Genomic DNA, 18,488 nt, shown 5'->3' with positions numbered 1-18,488 from the left:
CACAGGTGCCTCTCCCGGCTTTCTGCAGTGTGATTCCTATGGCAGCACAAAGAGATTCAGGCTCACGAAGCTGCTTTAGAGACCTTGATTCCTACAAGAATTATCAGGTATTGAAACAGAGGCAAGGTGCCAAAAGGACATAGTGGATCTGGCCCAAGACTCTTCTGCAGCATTTCAAAAGGCAAAAGTAGCCCTGTGCCATCTGCTTGCTTCAGCACTTGGACTTCAAAACCAAAGTAGCCAAGGAAATCTTTCCGGCTTAGGAACACAGTGGGGAGGAAGAGAGATCATGGTGGCAGTGTATGCTGCCTTCACACAGAGCTTGCTGCATTTCAGGTATTAAAGAAGCGCTTTTTAACAACTACCCTGGAAAAAAGTCATCTATCCACCCCGAATGAATTATATGAAGGGAGCAAGCTAGATTGAGAACCGAGAGGGCTGATCTGCCCAGACTTTGAATCCCCTTAGCCCCCAGAAGCTAGAAGTGCAATTTATTTCAGTGGTACACCATTTCCTGCCCTATTGCTTTCTTTTTTTTTTTATTTTTCTTTTGTATTTAGTTACCTAATCCCCTAGATTTCTCTTGTTGCAGAAAGAGGAAAAAGCGTTACAAAACAACAGGAGATAAAAACAAAGCACTTTGCTGAGCTCTTTCACATATGCAAAATAAGCAGAGACATGCAAGCTCTGGAAAGAAAGAGGAATTTCCTAAAATGTAGCCATTCCTAAAGGTCCCAATTAATAAAGCCTAGTTTCAATGTTTGCAATAGCATCAATATATCTGTGGAATTAAGATGGCTTTCCTCTGGTTTTCCAGAGTGAGGTAAACTTGGCTTTCTACCTGTCTTCCTCCAGCCTCAGCTTTGCAGAGCTGGCAAGCAATACAAAAGAGGAGGAAAGACATGAACTAGGCCGTCTGTCGTTGGAGGGTATGAAAGACAGTCTGAATAACAGCAGGAGAGAGAGAAGCAGCCTATGGTTATTTTTGACAGAATTGGGAGAGACTCAGATTGCAGCTTCATAAACAGTTCATCAGAGAAAAACTCGGTCCAAATTAGAGGAGCCCCTTTGGCCAAGCTCACAGAAATACACAACCATTGTCTGTGAAGAGAGAAATCTTTTGAAAATCAGAATGCTTTTCTTTAAAGAGCAAAACCTAGCTGCTCCCCCCTGTGTGGTGTAGTAACACCAACTTGTGTTCCTGTCATAGCAACTCATGGCTTGCAGCATATTCAGAAAAAAATTTGTGTGACATCAGGCTGTGAATGTTCTGCCTGACACACAGTCCCAACCATGCAATGAAATGAAAAATGGACTTTCTCCTACCTCACCCAACCATGAGGTCCCCTTGATGGACCGTTCTACAAAACTGGAGGTGATACAAAGGGTCAGCAGGCAGAAAAATACCTGGCACAACCCAAATCCACCCAGCTCAAATGAAATAAAAATGGTTGTTTTGTGTGGCTATTTACACAGAAGAGGAGCATGGAATTTCACTCCACCACAGACGTGTGATTTTTGGTGTTTGGTGTACAGAACCAGGAGTTGGACTCTATGATCCTTGTGGGTCCCTTCCAGCTCAGGATATTCTATGATTCTATGACCTCCAAACAAAAAAAGAAAACTCAGTTTCTATTTTAAATGCTAACTAGATAGTATAGGTGAAGTATTTTTCATGCATTGTGATGAAAAGAAGACTGTAGGATGTTTCTCAGGGCAATTTTTCAGTTTGTTTCTAGCATTCTTAACAATCTCTCACACAGAATCCTTTGTGCAACTGGATTAAGAAAATAAAGATCATTCTTAGTCAAGAGATACCCACAAGAAACACAAGAAGTTTCTAGCAACCTTGCTGGCAGATTCAACCAGGAGGAAGGATAGAGGAAGCACGGACATACAGTCCTCTAAAGCTTCCGAGGAGAAAGTGGACCACCAGAGGAGCTTGCTGCTGGTGCCAGAGAAAAGTAAGTTTGAAGGTTATTCTCCCTGCCTTCAGGATTAATTTCATTTACTCCTTAATTAACACATAATGCCTGAAGTGACAAGCATAATCTCTGCATGTCTGAAAAGAGTCCAAGCAAAAAGCATCCTCAAAATCCAGCTACCTTTCAAAATAATATTGTATGTGGGGACTACAAACATTAACAATTAGCCTACAATGATCTGCATGATCTATGCTTCATCCTTATGCCTTCCAGCTGCCTGATGGACAGGTACAGTGATTCCCAGAAATGGGTATCAATGTGTTTCTTCTGTCTAACCACAAAATCATTCTCACTTCATTTACTGCTTAGTGGGAAGGCATTGCTGTGACCCAGGAATCAGCTCCTTCCAAATGGACAAGTCTCAAAGTTCAGCATTTTAGTGGTTTAAACTAAGGAGGAGTTTGCTCATCCATAGCCGCCTGGACTGCAGAAAATCCAGTTGTTTGACCTGTTAATGCTCTCCTATCCAGCACTGCAAGAAAAAGACATTTGGTGAGGGCTCTGTGCTGACACAGTAGGGGGGTACATGCCACAATACATCAATCCTGGGAAATTGGTGGGTGGGGGCTGGAAGCAGAACTACACTGAAACACTTCAACCAGAAATACGTTCTGGTTCTGAATCACAGACGCATGGAATGGTTTGGGTTGGAATGGACCTTAAAGAGCACAAGAGCACCTAGTTCCAGTCCTATTGCCATGGACAGGAACACTTTTCACTGGAGCAGGTGGTTCACACAACATAGCCTTGAACACTTCCAGGGATGGGGAATGGGAAAGAGTGATCAAGAACAGACACTTGATTATCAGGAAGCTACAGTGAGCTAGACCCCCTCCCTGACACTGGTGTGAGACCAATGCACCAAGTCTTTTAACCAGAAGTGAGAGAGGCTAGCAACCCAAAGTAAACCTCAGTTACTCTAAGCACCCGACTGCTTACACTGTGCAGCAGAAAGAAGGCACTGAGAGGATTCTTTGTCCAGTACCAGGGCAAGGGAGATGTGCTGAGCCTTGGCAGTGCTTTGCCCAAAAGCACAGGAGCACCCGAGTCTGTGTTGTGTGCCTCCCACAACAGCAGCCACCGCTCATCTCCAGCGAGGGCTGTTCAGCACGGTTAACTTTGCTGCGAGCCCACAAAATCGTTCTGTGATAGTCTCCATAGCATGTGTGCTCTGAAGGCTTTTAGAGTCAGTGGCAGGAGTGCAGTAAGAAGAAATAACTGTCTAGTAACCTTACAGCCAGGCACACACATGCACATCCAGTTCTGCCTCTGAGCTACGCTAATTATTTTTAACGGTAGCAATGCTCTCGTGTACCAAACCTGAATGAAAATATACAGCTAGATAGGGAGGAAAATGCATTCTATCAAACAGAATACTCACTTTCAGTTTACATGTAAGCATGTGTCACACTTAAACAGCAATAATACACAAAATTCTCACATGCCTAAATAAGCACAGATACACGTAGTGAAAGGAAGGAATATAGTTAGGGACAAAGACTTTACATGTGTATAGAAGAAATGCAGGAAGGAAAACTAACCCTTTCATTTAGAACAATATCAGTGCCAAAAGCAATCCTTTAACATGACTACAGAAAAAAATTAGATTTTGGAAAAAGGGCAGTGTGACTATTTGTAATTTTTATCGTGCTGAAGCAACGATGTGGCAAGAACCCACCACTATAATTTTTCCCTTCTGTATCCTTAAAATAATTCCCACCTGGGGTGCAAAGAGAGGAAACAAAAGGAAATAGAAAATTATATTTTTCATGAGTTAATCCTGGGAAGCAACCGCTCAGGTTTCCATATTTTTGGCAATAATAATTTAAATAAGGAGAGCGGTATTTTCTTATTTTTTGCACAGTTGGAATGCATGCTTCCAGATAACAGACAATTAAACTGCAGTTTAAGAAGAGGAGGAAGGCAGTATCTGATAGGATTCAGAGGTCCTCTCTTAGTGCTGCTGCATAGCTCAACACAGCACACTACAAAACAGTGCCCAGATGCAAACCTCTCTGGAAATGCTGAAAGTGAGCAAGATCATCGGGGAAACAAGCAAACTGAAAGCAAAGAGAGCATAACTACTGTACCTTTACTTTGGGGAGGGTTCTGACTTCTGTCTCGGAGAACATTAATCTGGTAGACAGCTCCATAAGGCTCAAAAAGTTCTTTTAATTCTTTTTCTGACCACGAACGGGGAATCTGTCCAACAAACATCTTAATGGCATCTGGGTCTGGTTGGTCTGAATGATCCAAAGCTCCATTCATCTTGTTAGCTGTGCCGTTACTAGAAAGTGGAAAAGGAGATTAAAAGGACAAGTTAGGAGACTACGCAGTTTTCATGTGCACTAGATGCAGAAGATGATGTCAATTGGCACACAGCAGAAAAAAAAAAATCAGTATTTAATTAATAGCATAAGTATTATGAACAAAAAACAATGCTATTACATTTTTCATTGACTCTGGTTTTCTCTGCAGGCTGCTGCTTAATGTCATTATATAAGATGAGAGCGGCACAACACAACCCAGGACTTCTGCATTTTAAAGCAGAGGATAGTGGCAAATAAGTGCAGATTTCTCTCCATGGCTCTTGTAAACAGAACTGCAGTGAATTCTCACTAAACTGGCTACTGGCAGAAACAAGGCAGTGCGTGCGTCTATGTGTGTGTGTTTTGTAATAAAGTCACATGAAAGGAGTATGAAACACTTGGCAATCTGTCAGATGACTAATGCAAGATGCCAGCGATGAATCTGCAGATTGTGTGAAGCATCCATGTGTGCATCAAATTAGTATGATATTGCCTAGAATGGAAAACACTCCAGCTATGTGGCTGGTTGCTGCCGATTACATGCCTATGCTCTTTAAAAAGGAAAAGCAGTCTGGAGAGACCCAGTTTAAAGCACATTGTTTATTGCTGCCATAAAATAATAAAAAAAAAGAGCAAAAAAATACCTCAATTTAAAAAGAGACGGTAGTGGCAAAACTGCCTACTTAGTTTTGGAAATTATAATGTTGTTTCAAAAAGTTTTCCTCCCCTGCAAAAGGAGATAAAATTTTTTGAACACTTTCATCCCCTGTAAATTCTTGGCCTGTCTGATCTCCAGATGTACATCCTATTTCCAAGTTCAAAACAACCACACTTTTGCAGTGACAAAGAACTTTGGAACAAAAAGTAATCTGATCTGGAAGACAAATGATAGATCATGATTTTGGAGGATTCATACTCTTACACAGAAAATACATAATTTTAAATACTGAACAAAAGTAAAAATACATCACTCCCTCCCCACCCCCTCCTCTTTGCATTGTTGATAATTAAGGACAGTCGTTTCAACTAATTGCTTGGCTAGAAATTCCAAAAGTGCTGATGATTTTTGGATGTTTCAGTTTCAAGAAAGAACACTAATGATGCATGAATTTTCAAGAATCCCCCCCATCTTTCCACCAGGGAGAGGGGGCAAATGGTCTGTATGCAACAATGTCAGAAGCTGATCATGGCAGAATTCAGGCATTTCAGAGCCACCTGCCACTTTCAAAAAACTTGGCTTTAATTAGACTTTCTCTGTTTGATGATTGTTCAGGAGTGAATGCCCACCGGAGGACTTGGAAGAGCTCGGAATCTGCACAACCAGATGAAAATCATATTTTACATGTGAGGGGAAAAAAAAAAATTTCTAAGAGTGGCAAGAAGAAAACAACCCTGTGCAATTCCCCTGCCTCATAGCTATAACCTGTGTGAAGACAAATCATTTAGTTTCATGTGTTTCATCTCCTTGAAAGCATAATTCACATTAATATGCCAGGTATTGACTCTAACACTTTCCCTGCTTACAGGTAGGAAGGAGAAAGTTATATTAAAGGCACATTTTACACCACCGGCGAGGAGTTTGATCATCCCTTGTGAAGTGCTTTCAACACGGATCAGCAGACAACAGCATTTATCACACTCATAAATGACTAAAATTCCTATCTGTTCTGGCAGGAATCTTGACTGAGTAAGAGACTCTAAGATTTGGTCCAAACTTTTTCATTACATTTCATGTACAAATATCTTGTCTTTCAAATGCTATTAATTTTGAATAAGTTCTACAGGTCACAAGTTCACCTGCAGAAATTGTGACTTCTCCAGGCCTTAGAAACTGCATTTCCATACAAAGACAATACTTAAGTCGAACCAAGCCAAGCATCCCCCTTAAAATTGCCAAGAAACAGAAAAACCACCCCTGACTCACTTGAGTGATACGTCATGGGAGCAACTTTCAAGACTTTCATGGAGCAGTAGGCACCTACATGACACTTAAACCACTCAAAAATCACTCCATTATTTCTTTTCAATTCCTATTCCTTTGCGTAAAACCCAATCTGTCAAACAACCTCCCTAGCAGGATTCCTGACCCATAGCTTAAAATAACTGGGGACAATGCTTACATGTTATTTTGAAGGACAAGGTAGAAGTTTAGTTAAGCTCCCAGCTCTGCCCTGGGCTTGGTCAACTATTTTCTTTCATAAATTGGCTTGACTTTTCACTTCATTTATTCTCTGTGTTGTTTGTATTGAGTTCAGTTTTAAATTATGCCCTTCATCTCTTCTCTCTGTTGGATCCTGTCTTTAAGAAATCCATACACAATTGCTACTTCAGCCCAAGATTACAGCTAGGGTCATATTTAATAAAGAATAACAAGTTTATTTCTTTGCTTTTTCCTTTACCAAAACCATCTTTACTACCAAGAGCCCCACAATTTCCCTTGCTAATCAGTCAATTTTTTTAAAGCCAAACACTAATAACTGTTTTCTCAGGTTAATGGCCCTACTAGCATTAAGTTCTTGCTTTGAGCTAAAGGTTTAGGCACAGGCCAAGTTTTCTTCTAATTGCACAAAATGTTTAAGCCCTTTATTTTGTTGGGACTGAAGCTGAGTTACATTGATCATATTCTTTAAATTCTTTATTGGCTGAAGATGGTTAAAAGCTCTGACTCAAGGCATAGGTACCATACACTACGATGCAAAGCTCCAGGGGACAGGTTTTGTCACTGCCTGCATTAACTTGAGTAAGTCATTAAAACTTCTCCAAACTAAATTCTGCCATCCATTGACAGCTCTGTCAATCCATTAAATCCTGCAGAGTTAGGGAAAAACCAAGCATAATTTAGACTTTTCTTTAAAATACTTTTCTACCACAAGGTAGGGGCTTGACTGAGCTGCCAACATTTTGGTGGTTTGACAGACAAGTTCAGGCCACAGAGAGGGCACTCATTTTTACAAAAGCAGCTGGGCTCCTTCCTAAACTGCACTTTGTTGATTTCAGTGCAAACCAAGGCTCTCAGACACCTCAGAGGGGGAATCCACGGCTCATGTTGGGATTTTGAGGAGCTCACGAACACTGTTGCAGCAATGACACTTGCAGTAGTATCCTCACCCAGCTTTGGCAGCTGGTGTAGGACTAGAGCCGGTGCAGACAAAATGAACAAGTGAATAAAACAGCAGGGAGATAACAACGGGGAATAAACACCTATTTTATAGATTCTATGGATCTAATCCCTGCAGTGCACTTGAAGGCTCCACTGAGGAACAAAATTATACACCACACCTGCCTGCTGGTTCAGTTGTCACAGGGCTTGTTGGGTCCGTACAAAACCCAGCCAAATATGTTTGATCCTTTGCAAATGATCTCTTTTAAAGATTAATTCCCTTATCTTCTCCCAGCTTTCATCTTCACCCAATGGACATTAATGCTCTGCACTAAGACCTCTTGGCTGCTAACAGCTGTAGGGTTTTTACTAATTTATCTTTGTCAACACAGTGGCTCTCAGAGGAAGTGGCTTCTTCCTTCCCTCATCTCCCTTTCTCCTGTACTCAAGAAGTAATAAGACAAAAGAGAAACTACATGTAAAACTTTCCAGAAGAAGCAAAGCAATCCTTGTCCTTGATTAGGATTATTTCTTGAAAGCACAAGTGTTCAGAGATAGCTGTGTCTAGGGGACACTAATGAAAATGGGATCCCCTGGCACTTACTGTCAGCACCCAAATGATGACATACATTAAATAATAAAAAAAATAAAATTAGATTATGTGGCTTGCTGGCTGTACACTGTAGCAATCCTTCCCTCCATGGCCAATTTAGCCCATTGGACTCAGGGGTGACCCAGCACATCATCTTCACTGACAAGGTGTCATCTGTATCATACAGAGCAGCCTGAGGGCAGAGATTAAGACACTGAGTCGCTGGCTGCTTGTGGTTGCTGCCAGAGCATCCTCTCTCTCAATTTGTGCCAATTTTTCTTCTAATAACCTAACTACCATTCCATCATTTCAGCAAGCTGACAGGGCCACTCTTGAGGAGCTAGAGATTGTTTTAATATCCCTGCTGCTTCAGCAGGAGCACCGGAAAAACCCAGTAGATGCCCTCTTGGTCTCTCCTATTCATATCTTTAATTACTGTACGACTGCTAAAAGTGAACTGCCCACTCAGGACAGAGAGGTAGCCTTCAGCAACAATGACTGAATCAAAACAGACTCTCTTAAATTCATCACTGTTAAGAGCTTTGGCATTAATCCACGTTCATTTCCATTAATGATCCCAGTGTCAAGTCAGGTGCTGAAAAACAGCTGTTAACGGGGACCAAACGGATTTACATGAGACCTGTTTACCAAATCTGTTTTTAACCCTACCCAGAACTGTGCTTTTTTGGTTAATTCATATTGCAACCCTCACCCTATTATTGTGGTTTTACCATTTGCTGGGGATTTGCCTTTTTCATGTTGCATGGTATAAGATATTTGAATTCCCTCTAAAGGGCCAACAGAATAAGAACATGGTAACAAATGAGTTCCAAGTGTAATGACAACTAAATCCAACCCAGCACAGAGGTATTTACAGGCACCAAAGTTTCACAGTAATAAAGCACTTACATCTGAGCTGTGGCATCACTGCCAGGATATCACACAAACTGACAAAAGGGACAACACCCATTTGAAGGCTTCTGAGTGCTGTCAAGAGAGACAGCCAAGCATCACCTTACTGTACTCCAAAGATCATAATTGCTGGTTTACGAGCAAATTTTATCTGGAAGGACCCAAAAGGGCTTTATAAACTCATTGTTTTAGAGAGGAATGACTTCATCGTAAGGTGACAGACGGCAGCTGTTTAATGACATGGAGCATTATCACACAACAATTTCAGCCAGGAAGGGTAGAACAATACCGTACCCAATTGAAAACTGCAGGGGGCTGCAATTTATATACACAGAAGGTAATTACCTACATTGGATTTTGGCCAGCAAAATAAGGGCCAGAACCTCTGACAAACAGAAAAAGAAGCTGTGCAACATTTTTAAGCTGTAAATGACCAGGTCTTTGTGTTTTGGGGGAAAAAAAATCATCTCCAGATGCTTTCTGGCCCATCAGCATTTTTGCAGCACACTTGCTCAAAAGCAGCTCAAAGGAAAGATGATGTTTCAAAAATCATTAACTGCTTCTGCTGTAGCGTGTTGTAGTTTTTGGCAGAACTATTAGACTCTAATAACACTTATAATTATTATTAAGTAACGCATATCCTAAACAGCAATTGCTAAATGACCCTGACATCACGCCCAATGAAAAAAACCTCATATGGCAGGATGTTCAGTCCTACATAGGCAGTAAACTCTACAAAATAATTATCTCCAGGCTTCCCTGCACCCATCAGCAGGGCTAACAACTGAGCAGCTGTAAGACTTGCAATCCATCTTACAGCCCCATAAACCCTTTAACAAAGAGATGAGCAATTCTTCATCCACCCAGCAGAGAGCAACCGCACTTGCACTCACACACACATGAATTACATGAAAAGCCTGATGGCTTTTAATACCTGACATACAATGCTCAGATTTCACTCTTCTTGGTAGCTAACAATACTCAAGTGCTCGTGTAAGCACTCAGTGGTAAATGCAAAGATGTTTATCCTTGTGTTGCCTCCACATTGGCAGAAATTATCTCTGAAAGTGTAATTTTTCTTAAGACAATGAGTTACATTTTACTTAATTTTTCTGGTGAAATCAGAGATTTCTTGTAGCTCAGCTTTGCTAACTCTCTGTGTGTACATCATACAAACCATAGCAAACCACTGTTAGTATAAGGAATACTTGTTTTCTGTTTAATTCCGAATTTAGTACAGGTAATCACTTTAATGCCTCAGTTGCAAATTTAAGGTAAGGTATGAAGACATTTTATCCCAGAGGAAAAAACTTTTGAAAATATGCGGGGGTGGGGGGTTGAAATTCCTACCTTGAAAATGTTTTGATGGGTAACAAATTTGGGCTGGGAGAAGGAGCAGCAGAGGGAAGTTGCCTTTCACGCAGATAGGTCAGACTGCATGATACTAAAAGCAATATGAATTGGAAAAAGTACTGAACAAAATACAGACTAGAGAAACATCAGAAGAGAGCTGAACCCACCTGAGATAAAACATGTTATTTCTTAGAGGTATAGATGCAGATTCCTCACCAATATCACAGAAAGAAATCAAGGATACAAAAGGAAATCTTAGTAAGAGCTACATTAAAATTCAGTTCCCTTTTCAGCTGGAGGTGAACATTGGAGCACATACACTCCTTTGTGCTTTAAGGCTTCTCACCTCCCTAAAATCAGCCCTCAGAGTTCTGCTCACCAAAGTTAAATATTCACCTCCAGAGGGGGGTGGCTCTTCAGGTGTTCAGCCTCTGTGTTCCTGCACCACTTCTATTATAAACCAGTTTGATTTAAGGCAGGGGTTTCAACTTAAACCCTGGATACCCCTTGTGTACATGTTTAAATTTACCAAAAGATATTATTCTAATGTTCTGCTCTCGGTAATGCTTCCTGGAACCACAGAGTCAAGCAACTAACTCTGCAAAAGCTTTGTACATCTGCTATATCACACCTTCAAAAAAACCCCTTACATGCAAACACATCTTCCAAAAACAAAAAAAGTCCTACATGTTTCAGATGATCTCAACTCTTACTGCTGCTGTATGGACTTGTTTTTCGTTTTTTATTAAATGAATTATTTTTTTGAACATGCAGTAGTGCTTAATGATGTGCATGTGCTATGAGCAGAGCAACTCATACAACTTAAAATACATGTAAACAAGAGTGAATGAGTGCAGAAGAGAAAGCAAACAGGGAGGAGAAGAGGTTTGTTTTTTTTAGAGTCTTCTATTTTGGAAACCAATTAAATATCACTGCTAGTTCATCTAATAGCAGAAGCAAACCATTATAAATTATAAAGAAGCAAACAATTAAACAAAACCATCTATACAAGTCTGAACTGGGCAGCATCTTTTTGTTTTTGCTGATAAAATTTACAGTGGCCTATTTTCAGTATCTTTAGACATTTGCCTACACTGGCCTATAGATTTTACTCAACTGAAAGAAGCAGAAGCTCAACAGCCAGTGACAGATACCTGCCCTTCAGTGGCTGAAGAAAGTCCAAGCCACCCCATCCCAACTGCTTTGAATTAATTTCCCTTCTTACTCAAGTACAGACAAGAATCACAAATTTCTGGGATATGTAATAAGAATGACTGAAAATAAGTACTTGAAGATATAAATTAAGAGCCTATGTAAGGCCCAACGCTTGTTCTTCCAGGCTGCTGTAGGCTTTAGGATATAATTAGTTCAAGGTTTGATGAGGTCTGCTAAACAATAATGTTCTACAACATAAAGCTCAGCTTAGTCAACCACACAAGAATTAATTTTTGCTTTCTGGGCAGAATTTGTTCTCTACATTAAATGCTTAAACAACATTGGGGACTGTCTTCATCAGGTGGAAGGTAGGTACATTTCTAAGAAAAGTCCCATGAGAGTTAAGACAGAGAATCCAGAATGGTTTGGGTTGGAAGAGACCTTTAGGACCATCCATTCCAGTTCCCCTGCCATGGGCAAGGGAGCCTTTAACTAGACCAGGCTGCTCTAAGCCCCGTCCTTGTCTTGAACTCCTTCAGGGATGGGGCAGACACAGCGTCTCTGGGCAACCTGTTCCAGTGCCTCACAATAAAGGATTCGTTCCTTATACCTAATTGAACCTCCTCCAGCTTAAGGCCATTTGCCCTTGTTCTATCACTATATGCCCCGTAAAAAGTTCAACAAATATTAAGTCATGACTTTTAAATATCTGTTTTCTGTTGACCAAGTCCCAGATGGGCATCTGCAATCTCATTTTGACCTGGCATATTAAACAATAATAAATGCTTCTAATTTGTAATTTTTCTGTGTCTAAACTAACCTCTACTATGGCAACTACTGCAACTTACCGTTCAACTCTCGTTGTGCTCCTCAACAACTTTTTGCTAGTAATGTCTTTGGGGCATTAAGATCTGTGCTCTGTCTAAAATGGACTTTTTTTCTCTCTGCATCACTGTAAACTGGACAGTAACATGAGAGTAAGCTTGTGCACCTGAACAATTACATTACAGTTTTGGAGCACGGACTGATTCACTTTTTCACATGAAGTTGAACCTGGAGTATCTGACTGCTCAGTATTAATGGTGTGGATTATTAATGCCTTGCCTTGCTGATTGCACACATTTGCAATGAAGCACACTTCTTTCTGTGTGGCAGGAAACATTTACAGGTATTATTTTTTTAAGAAGCACAACGGTATTTGATTACACCCAAATGCTTATGTATTTGTGACATGTCAACAACTGAATTAGAATAGTACCAGGCTTTTAAAATTCAGGACACATAGGACCATCTGTTTTCGTGTCAACAACCTCAGACTCTCCCTCCCTATTCCAAACACTTACTGTTCCAAATTTACAAAGTTGTTTCTCAATTCCCTTCTTCCTTTGCCCTCCAAAAAACTTCAAAGACAGCAATGAAGGCTACAAAACTTTTTTTCTTTTACTTGATAATTACTGACATGACTATTTCAGTAAGTTTTGTAGCCAGGCTGGCAATTATCTGCAAGTTCTTATGAGGTTTGCAGGGTCTCATCTAGTTTATGGAAAACTCTGTTCTGGAGTTGTGATGGAGGGCATGGGAAAGGTGTTCTCTAGACATTTGTTTTGAAATGCAGCCACTTCTGTGTGCTAAAATCAACTGATTATTGCAAGAAGTAATTTACAGTCCAGTGTTTTTCAAAACTGGCACCCACATGAGTATGTACACACACGGTCAGGCCTGGTCCCAGCGGAGATCCCCTGTGCAGGGGAACATTTTCATGGGCCCAAAAACCATGTCCAAAGAGAAGGATGCCAAGAGCTCATGTCTGACATGTCTGCTTTACCTAAACAGTTTCTTTAAAAAGGGAATGGAAGATCACAGCCCTGCTCGTTTTAAGGGTGCAGCCAATTTTGTTTAGCCAGTTTTAGATCTCAAATAGACCATTACAGGAAGCTGTGACATTCAATTTTCTTACTTAAAACAAAAAATTCTATCAAGCTCAACCATGCTCTCCACTTCTACAAATCTGAATATAAGAAAAGCTCATTGTCCAAAGTGTGATGCAATTGTGATTTCAACAAGTTGAGCATCATTATAGCAAAATCCCCCTCAGCTGATTCCTTTTTTTAAATAATTTCTTCATTTTTTTGACACCACATCTGGCATATAGAATACAGATGATCATTTGTTTATATATCTGTCTAAATGCCTTTTCCAAACACAGCCAGATGGAGCCTTTCAAAATCAAATTAATTTCAGATTAATTCACTCTGGACCCACTCCAGTTTCATGACTCTTTGCTTTGAGGCACCATCTAAATTGATTTAGAGTCACGAACTTAAGAGAGCTCAAGTCCTTAGGTACAGAAAAAAAGAGATCCTTCTTGCACACTGAAAGAGTCAGCAAATCAAAAGAGTTCACGATCCTAAGTTTTCGCTCCTAAAAAAACCCTCAATCAAATCAACATAAGAATGCCTTAGTCTACATAATGCCAAATTCATATATAAAAATCTTAATATCTCATTCCAGAAAAATCACTTTAGAATTTACATCTTCAATGCCTCCCTTGCTGAGTCCAATAAAATTTATTGCTCTAATTAAAAAGCAAAATAAAAAAAAGCGTTGCTCTAAACCCTGCAATAAGCAGTAGTCATGGAAAGATAGGAGACAGGTAATAAAAATCTCCACTGCAAGGGATTTATCTAAGGAACTATAAACAAATGTAGCCTGCGAACACTGTGGGCTTGCATACTGTCAATCCTCTGTGGATGCCTTTATTATCTCACTTGTTTCAATTGCAATTTGGGTTTCCATGGAGATGTAACAGTCAACTCTGGAAAATTATAAGATAAATGTCAGGCAGTGATAACGGTGTTAATGAAGCTTCATTGACAAGCAGAACTATGCTTCAAATAATAGGCATATTTCTATTAGCATATGTATAACCTGTCCAGAAAAAGAGAGAAAAAAAATCCCAACAACAGGGAAAGACAATATTAAAAAATTGAAAGGAAATAGTGTATATAGATGATACAAGAAACACAATGGAACACTGCATCTGTGCGAAAGGATGAATCCCTAACACAAACAGAAGAGATGCGGATTCAAAATTTTATTTCCCGATTCCTCTTGAAATTTTTGCACTCATTTACCAGGCTGAAAAGGCACTTTGCTGACACACGCAGACACACTCCTGCATGGTGTGACTCTTGTTTCCTTACAGCACGGGGCTGGAAGGATCTGCTTCACCAGGCACTTTGAAGCTGCGATTTCATAATGCGCAAATACAGCTGCAGTGGGCTGTTAGAAAGATGCCGACCTCAGTGGAAACACGAATAGCGCACGCACCAGCACGGCCTCCAGAGCTCTCGGGTGTCGTTCGTGCTCACATCGGGCTCCACCACATCTTGATACATGATGAGTTTAACGTGATACTGCCGGGGCAACAGCCTGAGCACTTCAGATGACAGCATGGTGTGGTCTTGACATGCTTCTGTGTTAACCAAGCCTGTAAAAGCTGGAGAAGCTGCCAGTCATCTGTGAAGGGCTGTAGCCAACTTTTTTCTTCCCACAGATGGAATGGTTTTGGTAAACTGGAGGTCAAAAAGGTGACAAAGCAGATTTCTGCAGAACAGAGGGCAATGAAGCTCATCCTGCTTTATTTCAATGAGTCAAGCTCTTCATTTGGCCAGGGGGGACTTCCACCTGGCCAAGGGAAGAGGAAAGAGTTTGGCTACACCTGTACTTCAGGGTTTATTTTGGCAGTTTATCAGGGGCCAGGAGTAGGGAAGGAGTGGGGCAATCCTACCCACATAGAAATTTTTGTAGGTGGACAAAATAAGATATTCATGGCCTATTAAAGAGGCGGTATTGCCTCTGTCTGGACTACCAAGAGGTGCTAGAGGTTGATCCTATGTCTTCTCATCCTACTATTTGGCCTTGGGAATTTTAGTCCCTTGCCAATCTGTGTAACTCTTTCAGACAGTCAGTCCTCTCATCTCCTCCTCTGTCTCTGAAAACAAGGTTCTGGTATTAGAAGAGTGTTAGAGGAGCTATAGATTAAATGATGAAATGGAAAATCAGGATCAGGCTTGCTTCAGCAGCAGAGGTAGGTAAAATCTTAAACACACAAGCAAACAAAGAAGAAAATCTTAATCCCTCCAAAGGCTTGTTGTTAAAGCATGTGGGCAGGGAAAACTTCAGGAATTGTTGGGTAACTCAAATGTTACTGGGAAGTATAAACTTATGTAGCTGGTTCAACCAAACGTCTGCATGCAGGACAGGAAACAAGCTGATTTTGCCATTTCAATGAAAAATATAGCTGGGCAGTGGGGCTGGGAGCAGAGTTTTTTGTTCTTTTTCCCTTCCTCTCCTCAAAACACCTCTGTTCCTCCTACCTTGTCTAAAGTATGTTTGTTTAGTAACAGCAAACATGAAAGCTGTCTGGAAAACACCTCTCATTTCTTCAGGGAGAAGTCATCTTTGTCCAGACAGGTTTTAGGGGGCAGAAAAGGGAGTTGAAAAAGTGCCCAGTCTTTCTGCAGAGCAGACCTCAGCTCTGATCAGATTGCTGGACAACAATAAAATCAATAGAGGGTTTTTTTCCTAAGCTGTATTACAAGGAAGCTTAAAAAAAAAGTTTCCCTTTTTCTGATTCTTTTCTAACTGATCCTCAATATAACAAATGGGAAAAATCTAAATATCTCATTAGATTTCTACTAAAATGTCAATAGTTAGAAAGTGATTTTCCCCAGTGAGTTTTCCAAATACTTATAACTCACTATAGTGCTTTTTGGGGGAGGAGGAGAAAACCTCTAAAACCTAATATTAGTGGTAGTTGATTCTATGTAGAAGGACAAGTACGCCTGCCAGCTCTTTGGAAGACAAAGAATAATGAGTAAAACTTGAGTCTGGCTTCAAATTCAGATGGGCAAGACATACACGCTCCTGCCAGGGTCAAATGGTGGCAGAACCAGACATGAAACCATGATTTGTAGATTAAAGAAAAAAAAACTGGATGATAAAGAAGAATTTTTTCTTTCACAAGCAATTTTTTTAAATGAAAAAAACCCCACATCTGCCGTGTGGAACGCATTGTTTGCACTGCAAAACAGGCCAAGTTGTCTTAATTTCTCACTTATTGAAATCTCTAAATTCCACTGCAATGTGTTTTCTAGCATCTTCAAAGGATTTATTTTCCTTTGTATTTTGGATTACCAACAGTTTTACGTCCAAAGAGACCTGCTATACAAAAGGTCAGTAGTAACACTGGAAGACAAGTAGTCAACAACAACTTTGAGTTTTTAAAGTAAACCCTCATTATAGCTTAAGATTTTACTTAGTCCCTTATTTTTTCTCTAGTATTGCAAATAAGATATTTTGCTCTGTTGGTTGTGCTGTTCTTTTGAAGCTCACAAGAAAATAAACAACTACACATAATTAGGGAAGGAGAAGCTTGCCCTTTAAAGGCATCATTCAAACAAACAAAATGAGAAAAACTGGTTTAAATTTTCCTAATAAACATACCCTGAAAAATCCTAACAAAAATACACCCTAGCACACACACATGCACACACACTTCCCAAGTCATATGGCAGTGATTTATGGCAATGCTTCTGACTTCAAAGATCTTTTAATTGTGAGTTTGAAGGACACTCTGCAAATGCAGCATTGGGAAAACAAAAGAGGGGTGCCATTCAGAACTGTTTCGCCAAATGGAAAGGAAAATACAGCTTGAAAAGTTGCCAAACCTCCATGTTTTTAAGGTAATCATAAATAATTGCAGTAGGAAAAAATTCAAATTATGAGATAACTTCTAAACTGTGCTTTTTGGAAAAGAATCTTATCCCAGTGGCTGTTTATTTGCTCTAAAAGTTTAATTCACAAGCAACAATGAGCCCAGGTCTTAGGGACTTGCTGACACTTTTACAGAAGAAATGTGAAAAGATGAGATGGAAAAAAACCAGAAATACCATCCACGTAATTTTGACCACCACATAATTTACAAAAACTCTTAACTCCAGTATCCTTATGCAAAAGGAAAGCTAGTTAAACAGTTGTGGATATATTTTTAAGCTCCCTGTAACAAACTCGACCTGTGGAAACTTGGCCAGCTCAGGTTTGGCTGCCTGTCAGCAGCAGTATGAAACGCAGTGTGATTTATAGAAATCTCTGTCATCACACCACAGGGTTAATTTCTTTCCTTCTTTTTTCTCTTTCCCTCCTGCCCCTGAAAGTGGAAAACTCTTATTTGTGATGACAAGTCCTTGGAAAGCTGGAGGATTAGTAACACCATGTGGTTCCCTAAGATCTCTAGCCCTTTTCCAACTGTTTTTCCATACAACTCTTCTCTGTATGGTCATCGGCACCTCCACTCAACAGATGGAAAAAGGGAAGAACCTGCCCCAGGGCAGGTGGAGGGACCAGGATGCTGGCAATGGAAGAATACAGACTTGAAGCTCACGTCTCAGCTGCCTGATACAAGAAACTGAGGGGAATCCAAGCATCAAATATGGGATTTTAATAATATGAGCATTTATTTTAATGATTTGAAGGCTGAACCTGCTGGGCTTGTCACTGTAAGCAAGAGATATGGAGAAAGAAACGATGAATCCTGAATTTTCATTCTGACTGCCACCACTGGAGAGCTGTGGATTTGTGCTCATTCTGGTCTAAGGCAGGGAAGGATTTCTGTGCCCTGTGCCCACACAATCACTCAGGATAGGCAGCCACCAGCTGGGCAGCAGGTCAGCTCTGAACACTGAGCACAGAGCTTCACTCGAGCAATTTCAAATTCATTGAGAGTGGTATTACTCACAGATTATTTGAAGGCACATCAGTTTTCTTGCTATAACCATCCTTCAGAGAAGATGAAATCTAATAGAAGAACAAAGCTGGGAAGTGTATCTAATGGTAAAGAGCACAGAACTATGCAACAAAAAAGCTGTTTCTCAGCCACACTCTCTTCCCTTTGCTGTGCTTATCTCCCTCACCTTTGAATTATGATCCCATCCCAACAAAGAATTCTAAAACACTCAGAGGAAACCACTACATAAATGCTGAACCATTATGTTATTAAAGAAAAAAAACAACTACCCTTT

General features: G+C 40.3%; 1 protein-coding gene across 26 annotated transcripts in view; it reads right to left on the bottom strand.

Annotated features, from left to right (window-relative positions):
• The window catches only part of CELF2 (CUGBP Elav-like family member 2), a 451,050-nt gene that overhangs the window by 127,625 nt on the left and 304,937 nt on the right, over positions 1–18,488 (bottom strand). For 25 of the 26 annotated variants that reach the window (XM_023918764.2, XM_086886453.1, XM_023918759.2 and 22 more), the window contains one exon: positions 4,076–4,272. In XM_023918764.2, coding sequence (XP_023774532.1) covers positions 4,076–4,253 — 178 coding nt within the window. In that variant the 5' untranslated portion in view covers positions 4,254–4,272. Of the gene's footprint in view, positions 1–4,075; positions 4,273–4,433; positions 4,646–18,488 lie in introns of those variants that run through there. The other variant, XM_023918762.2, reaches the window with a different exon arrangement.

Source organism: Cyanistes caeruleus, chromosome 4 (genome assembly GCF_971803275.1).
Source record: "Cyanistes caeruleus chromosome 4, bCyaCae1.hap1.1, whole genome shotgun sequence".
Taxonomy (NCBI): Eukaryota; Metazoa; Chordata; class Aves; order Passeriformes; family Paridae; genus Cyanistes; species Cyanistes caeruleus.
Note: the sequence above shows the minus strand (reverse complement) of the source record. Positions and strands in the feature narration are given on the sequence as shown.